At 46.8% G+C, this 8,237-nt stretch overlaps 1 protein-coding gene across 2 annotated transcripts in view; it reads right to left on the reverse strand.

The window, feature by feature from the left end:
* Nucleotides 1-8,123, reverse strand: part of PACS1 (phosphofurin acidic cluster sorting protein 1) — a 124,237-nt gene extending 116,114 nt beyond the window's left edge. The window contains exons 1-2 of one of the 2 annotated variants that reach the window (XM_045558426.1): nt 7,690-7,847; nt 7,472-7,480 (exon numbers count right to left, since the gene is read on the reverse strand). In XM_045558426.1, the coding sequence (XP_045414382.1) occupies nt 7,472-7,480; nt 7,690-7,745 (65 nt within the window). In that variant the 5' untranslated portion in view covers nt 7,746-7,847. Of the gene's footprint in view, nt 1-7,471; nt 7,481-7,689 lie in introns of both variants that reach the window. The other variant, XM_045558425.1, reaches the window with a different exon arrangement.
* Between the last annotated feature and the right edge of the window lie 114 nt (nt 8,124-8,237).

The raw sequence follows: 8,237 nt of genomic DNA on the forward strand, positions 1-8,237 counted from the left end.
TAACCTTTAGTGTATCTTTAAAATTTTACAGTCTGAAGGAATCTGCACAAACATTAAATAAATAAACTTGTCATCGTCGACATTCTTTTTTTTTTATTTAGACAGAGTCTCACTCTGTTGCCCAGGCTAGAGTGCTGTGGCATCAGCCTAGCTCACAGCAACCTCAAACTCCTGGGCTCAAGCAATCCTCCTGCCCCAGCCTCCTGAGTAGCTGGGACTACAGGCATGCACCACCATGCCCGGCTAATTTTTTCTATTTTTAGTTGTTCTGCTAATTTCTTTCTATTTATAGTAGAGACGGGGTCTCGCTCTTGCTCAGGCTGGTCTCGAACTCCTGAGCTCAAATGATCCACCTGCCTTGGCCTCATCATCGACACTCTTACCATCTATGCTTCACCACTTACCCCATCAGAAAGGAAGTAATGGTCTAGAACATTCTCCATTCACCATTTTTGCTACCAACAAAAATGAACAAGCAACTCTAGAACCAAGAAAGGAAGGTAATGAGTGGAGTGAAACCTAAGTGCCTCACTTCCTCATCCACTCATGTTCATTCACATGTACTTTTCTTACAGCTTTATTGCAAATAGAAAAATCATAAAGTTCACTCTTCTGAAGTGTACAATTCAGCAGCATTTTGTATATTCACAGAATCAATATATATTTTTAAAAGAACATTTATTAGTCTCTTCTGTACTACGTGTTTATTGTAGAAATTTTAGAAGTCACTAAAATGATCAAAATCATACACAATTCTACCATTTAAAAGCCATTTTAGAGTCAATGCCTCTAGTCAGTTTTCTCAATAGATGCTGACTCAGACTTAACACTATGGGAATCAAATGGCTGGGAGGCCCCAGGAGCAAATAGGGACAGGAGGAAGAGGAGCAAACCAGAGGTAACAATGTTTAAAGAGAAAATAACAGAAGAAAACTAATGGGCCCTTGAAACAGCACAGAAAAAGGGGCATTTTTAAATAATTTGGAAGAGGGCAAAAGTATTCCATTTAATCAAATGCATAAGGATAAACCAAAAATATTAACACTAGAAATGCCACCTTTAGACAGTTTTCTCTCTCAAACAGTGTTATCTAATAGAACTTTCTTTGGTCCTGGAAATGTCGATCTGCTCTGTCCAATATGGAAGCCACCAGCCACACGTGACCAGTGTGACCTGAGATGGGGCTAACGCAACTGAGGAAGTGAATTTAAATTTTACTTAATTTAAATTTAAGTAGCCACATGTGGCCAGTGGCCGCTGTATCGGCCAGCTCATGATCAAGCTGTCTCGTGATCTTGAGACATAACTGACTATCAATGAAACGTGTGAACAGCCTATTTTCTGTAAGCTATGTAAGCTCAGTAACAATGTGTCATCATTTCATTCCCTTTTCCACGGTGCTTCCCCTCAAGAGACCAGGCACAGGTGTGCCTGCGTGGTGATCCCTGAGCTGTGACCAAGCCATTCTCTGGTTTGTAACAAGGTAAAAGGGACACAGGTCCAGGCGGTTTTCTGACCAATCGCCCTGCGAATGTCCGTAGAGGAAACACTCTCACTGGTAGGGTTGGCGCTGAGGCCAACTCTGGAATCTTCGGAAGCCGTGCCGTGTATTCCTCCAGCAGGGCCGACAGAAGGGAGGGTCCTGCTGGTGCTGGCGGATCTAGAACCAAACCGCCTTGCTCCACAGCCCTCTGAAAGAAGTTGGCCAACTCCAAACTCTGACTTTTCTCAAGAGCCCTCAATACCACTTCAAACCCCGCAATGGGAAGAGACCAACAACTGCAAATCATTCCCATAGCACCCTAGATCCCCAAAGCACTTCCAGAAAGAGACAACACCGATGCGGGCCGGGCCAACTCCAAATCTCACAGGACCCACTGAGCATGCCCGAGTCTACATCAACACCTGCAAGCCCAGGCCCAAACCGGACAGGCCTGGAGGAGGGGGCGGGGAACAGATGCCGCCTCGTGCGAGCACTGACAGAAGCAGGGGCCACTTACTGGCTTCGCTAAGAAATTGGAAAACTAGTTTAAAAAGAAATCACATAACCGCTAATGTGTCCAAAAGATCTGTAAATCGATACGCGTAAAATGGACTCTGTGAAAGTCATTCTCTTTCTAACTTAAGGAATCTGAGCTTCCACGGGGACGACAGATAATATTACCCCGACAGAGAGGATATTCTATTACAACACTCACAACGTGAAATTCGAATCTCCTAAGGTACAAACATGCTTTTAAGACTTTTCATGCTAGGGAAATAACAGAAATTTCTCTAGGTCTTTCTTATTTGGTCAATTACACTTACTTTATACCTATCATTTAAGAAGTACTTTCTCCTGTGGCTCTGTAAGTCATATTTTATATTTATTTCTTCTGTATCTCAGAATGGATAAAGTAAAAGTATTCCCAATGAACAGATGAAAAAACTAAGGCATGAAAGTGTTTGTCCCCGTCTACAGTAAGAACACACAGCGATACAGCCCGGCTTGCCCAGTGCTTTTGTGGTTACAGGGCAATTGCCCCCAAGTGTGCACGCCAGTTATGCCACCTCAGCTAGGACCACCTCCTTCGGCTCCAACACTTTTGTCCGATAAGGCATAATCTTAGTACTTGCTTAAATAAAATGGTTGAAGGAGAAATGTGACCGATAACTGCTGAACTCCTTCCCTAAGTACACATACAAAGACACGCAAATGTGCTCTGTAGTGAGAGACAGACATGAATGGTGATGTGGTTTGTGAGCGATACAGCACAGCACATTTCAGCTCTTAATAATCACTTTTGAACCACTAAGGAAATTTTGCACGCTTCCAAAAGTTAATAATTTTTTCTGCCTCTCTTAGAAAAAGAGAAAAGAATATCAGGGAAAACCTCACCATACAAAGACTGTAGGGAAGGGATCAACAGTGAGACTCTAAAACCCTTCCTTCTACATCAAGCAACACGCACCTGGTCCCCACAACCCCACACACTGTTCACGCCGTATCAGACCATAGCAGAGGAAGTGCTGCCTAGCATGGTGGGAGAACAATGCCAACTTCGAAAGCTTGAATTTCATAAAGGGACCATAGTAGAACTGGCTTCTTGTAACAGAATGCTAAAAGCCAACTGTATTTCACAGTGATTACTTCTGAGGAGTGAGAACAGGGATGGGATTGGGGTATTTTTCCTCTACATTTTCCATGTTTCCATACTGCTCAAATTTGTAATCACGGACATGTATTTTGTTTTTTAAAAAAAGTTGGTAAAAATGGCAGTCAATTGAACAATTTAGTTACTTCATTTCATTTTTTTTTTTTTTTAGAGATGGGGTCTAGCTCTGTCACCCAGGTGGCAGTGCAGTGACACTGTCATAACTCACTGCAGCCTCAAACTCTTGGGCTCAAGTGATTCTCCCACCTCAGTCTCCCAAGTAGCTGGGACTACAGGCCCCTGCCACCATGCCCACCTAATTTAAAAACTTTTTTTTTTTTTTTTTTACAGAGACAGGGTCTTGCTATGTTGCCCAGGCTGGCCTTAAATTCTTGGACTCAAGGAATTCTCCCACCTCAGTTTCTCAAGTAGCTAGGATACCAGCTTAACTTAGTCATTTTAAAACCAATTGTAGGTATGCTATTAATCTATAAAAAGTTAAAAAAATACTATGGATTCCGAGGGAATTTAGTAGATGTTAAATAAGAGCAGAGACGTACCTGAGAAATAACTACAATGCTCATCTTTATTTAAATATTTAGGTCATTAAATATGTAATGTCTGATCTTGAATCAAAAGTGCAGTTTATTATCTCTCAAACAAGAAGCAGTACAATTAATCAAAGTATGCACCTAAACTGTCAACACAGTTTTGTCATCTTAACGGTAGCTTGTTTATGCCAGCAGCAAAGCAGCCTGGAGAATGAGTGGCGATGCAATCACGAAAGGCGTTTTCCACAGCTTGTTGAGAACTGAGTATTTTTCCTTGCAAGAAGTGGTCCAAAGCCTGGAAGAAGTGGCAGTCAGTTGGTGCAAGGTCTGGTGAATATGGTGGATGACAGAGAGTTTCTAAGTCCAGCTTCTGTAGTTTGAGCAGCGTTGTTTGTGCGACTTGTTTGTGCCACATGAGCTCAACCACTGTCTTGCAAGAGGATTGGGTTGTCTCTATTGACCAATCTTGGCTGCTTAATCGCAAGCATCCACATCATTTCATCCAACTGGTTGCAGCAGACATCTGCTGTAAAGGACTGACGGAGGTTTCATGAAGCTGTAGTGGATAATACCAGTGCTGGACCACCAAACAGACACCATTAGCTTCTTTGGATGAATACTGGGTTTTGGACTGTGTTTCGGCACTTCATCTGCATCCAACCATTGTGCTGAACGCTTGCCATTGTCAAGAACAATCCATTTTCCATCACATGTAACAATACGGTGTAGAAATGGTTGGCCTTTATGTTGTGACAGCAAAGAAAGGCAAGCTTTGAGATGATTTCTCTGATGCTCGTTTAATTCATGCAGAACCCATCTATCCAGCTTCTTTACCTTGCCCATTTGTTTCAAATGGTCCAATATTATTGAAATAGTAACATCAAACCTTGTTGCTAAGTCACGATTAGGCTGAGATGGATTCGCTTCCATTATAGCTTTCGGCTCATCATTATCCACCTTGGTCTCAGGTCACCCACGTGGCTCATTTTCAAGATTAAAATCACCAGAATGGAACTTCTCAAACTGTCGAGGTACTGTGCGTTCATTAGCTACATCCTTCTCAAACACTTCATTGATATTTTGAGCTGTCTGCGCTGCATTGATTCCACAAGGGAACTCATATTTGAAAATAACAGGAATTTTTGACTTATCCGTGGTTTCACAAAAGTTGCTCTAAAAAAAAATTTGAAAGATAATCACAAGCCAAAATCTGCATTTGAAAGACTGAGGATATACCTTCGCAGTAAAAATAAAACAAGAAGTGTCAAAGTGAAATGTCAGAGATATCAACTGTCAAACTTAGTACGTAAGGAAATCGGACGTTTCATACTTAATAACCTTGACTGCTAATAAAGGAAACAGTATTTTTTTTCAAAAGCAAGTTATATTTCTATAGGCGTCAAGAAAAGATGCATGATGTTCCTAACACTCTACTGTTCAACCCCTTCTTCCACGCACTAGGGAGACTGAATCCCATGACATTCTTACGCATACCAACTGCAGAGCCACAATCCTGTTTATGTTTCTTAAGTGCATTTATCTGTCTGTGTTTCATTTGAAACAAGACAAGAATTTTACTCCTACACTCGACTCAGAGTGCTGCTCCTTGTGATATATATGAAACAACATGAACAAGTTTCCCTGGGAGACCTCAAATTAACCAGATGACTCTAATAACTGGAAGGGCCAACAGCAGGCATTTTCTCCCCACAGGGTATTATTTTCCAACCCACAGCATGCTCCAAAGAGCACAAGTGCTCCGCAAGGAGCGGGGAGGTACAAGGGTGATGGCTGGAAAATAAAGTCGGAGCAGGACAGCAGTCAGGCTCAAGGACTGGTCAGTGAACGCGACACAACTGCACGCTCTCCGCACATGAAAACAGGCCAGCCTAAGCTTCTCACACCCAGTCACCATAATAACTCTTCATTTGATCAGGATGCCTGGCTGTTTCTTGGGCTAATAATTTATAATGTGGACTTTTCAGTGACCAAGAGATCTAGGGGCAAAAATTAACAGCAATCAGTGATTTTATTTAACCCCCTCTGTTGCAGCTTCTTGCCAGTCGGCTCATGCTTTTTCAGTCTAACAAGCTAGAAGGCAGCTGTCCAAACGTCACCAGTCAAACGCAGTGACGGATATGAAGGAATAACAGGCAAGCAGGTATTACTAACATTGGACCCACACAGGAAGGCACACGATACTTTTACGTTTGAAAGAGGTGGATTAGAATACTTAGGCGATCGATGGCCTATACAGAAAGAGGAAGAGAGGCCTGCTGAGGACTGAGAGAGCAACACCATCACACATGGACTCCCACCTGAGTCTGGTGTTGTGCCAGGGCTCTGGCCAAAGCAAACCAAACCAATGTGGCTCCTCATTTCCCTAAAGGAAGGACAGAGGAAAAAGCAAGCGTAAATCAGCGGAGTGAATGCTGAAACACAAAGAGCATGAAGAGCAGAGGCAAGTGAAAAACAACCCAGCATAGTGCAGTGGAGTCCCCGGTCTGTGCCCTGCTAGCGCAGTGCCACCCCTACGCACAAGCACACCCTCAAGAAACTTTTGCACGAGAGCACGAGGAATCCTGGGAAAAAATACTTAAGCATTACTGTTGGCGTCAACAAACAGGAAACCACCTAAATGTTCATCCAGAGGAGAATTATGATATATTCATTCACACAACAGAATACTATCCATTAGGGAAAATATTCAAACTAGAGCTACAACAGCGATGGTTCTCACAAATTAATGTTAAGTTTAAGAAAAAAACAAGTCACGGAACATATTACTGTATGATAGGCATTTACACAAACTTTAAGCGCATTCAGAACTACAAAGAATGTTGTTTAGCGATACATGTACTTAGTAAAACTACAATTTTTTTTAAAAGACAAGAGAAATGATAAACACAATTCAGAAGCGTGTTTACCTGGTAGGGGAGGAGGGGAGGCCTGTGAGGGCTTCAGCAGAATTGGTAATGCTGTTTCTTAAGCTGAGTGAAATATAAAGATGTACTTCTCATCATTTTTCACATCCTATCTAGGAGATATATATATGAAATAACATTAAGAGGGGGGAGGAAAACAGAGTTGCGGGTGGAAGGCAGCAACGCTCCCCGCCTCTGACTCACACACCCATCTGCCCGGCTGGGCTAACACAGTAAGGAGAGCGCCCAAGACTTCAAGGCAACACAATCAGTTTTGCGGTGACAGAAAGAACACCTCCAGGCACTTCTCTGGGCCTACTGGGTGAAACCAGCTCCACAGGCTGTCTATTCAAGGGGTCACTATGGGACCCTGTGCACTGTCCTCAAACAGTTGGAGACAGACTGCCCTGCCAATACAGACACAGGAAATATCCCCAAACTCAGGCCTACTTTGCCAATGGAAGGAAAGTCCCCAGATGGCTCCCACAGACAGAGGGATGCATTGAATGTAGGAACAAGGCAGGAATTTCATAGGGCCCTGCAGGGCTGGGAGAATGTGCGACCAGTCTCCAGACAGGGGAGGGGGTAAAAAATACACTTTGAGGACACATTAAACAGGACTCAAAAACTACGGGCACAGAGTGCCGGACAGCTGTGGGTGATACCAAGTGGGAAAGAACATGTGTACGGAAAGCTAACTGGAAGCCCCGGGGTTACTACACAGGCTTTACCTGGAAGGGGTGACAACGGAGTTTGGCACATGCCGAGTACATTGGGAAACAATGTCAAGACCATCTACACCCCATCTGTGGAACATATGTACAGCCCACGGGCGCCGGCGAGGCAGGAAAGAGTGACTTACTCGAGAAAACTGTCAGGAAGGCCAGGCTCGGCCAGACTCAGAGAAAGCCCTGGGCCGAGGCCAGAAGGACCCTCCCGCTCGGGGAGGGAAGGGGTGGTCCCGGCCGGGCGAGGCGGGGCTGCGGGAGAGGCCCGGCGGGAGCCAGGCGGGCCGCGGGGGAGGCCGGGGCGGGGGCCGGCGCCGGGACGCGGGGGTGGGAGGCCCCGCCCGCCGCTCACCTGGGCACGCAGCTGGACGAGCTCCGGTCCACCTCCCAGGTGGCGTACAGGTTCATCTGCACCGGGGCGGGGGTGCGGCCTGGCCCCGGGCCGCCGGGAGGCGCGGAGCCCGAGGCCACCGCTACGGCCACGGAGGTGGAGGTGGACGAGGACGAGGAGGCGGCGGCGGCCGCCGAGGTGGACGAGGACGACGAGGCGGCCTGGGCCAGCTTGGGGGGCGTCGGCTGCTGCGGCGGCTGCGGCTGCGGCGGCGGCTGCTGCGGGGACTGGGCGACCCCAGATCCCCGCTGGCTGCTGCCGCCCCCGGCGCCTCCGGGGCCACCGCCCGCCCCTCCGCGCTCCGCCATGGCCCGGCCGGGGGTGCGGGGCTTCGGGGACGGCGACGCCGGGCGGGCGCCCTGGCTTCCCGCGGCGGCGCGACTGCTCCCTCGGCCCGCCGCGCGGCCGGCTGCACGCACGCGCGGTCCGCGCCGCCGCCTGTTGCGGCCCCGCCGCGCCTCGGGGGGCGTGTCCGGGGCGGGGCGGCCGGCGGGCACGCGCGGCCCCAC

This window comes from Lemur catta, chromosome 7 (assembly GCF_020740605.2).
Source record: "Lemur catta isolate mLemCat1 chromosome 7, mLemCat1.pri, whole genome shotgun sequence".
NCBI lineage: Eukaryota > Metazoa > Chordata > Mammalia > Primates > Lemuridae > Lemur > Lemur catta.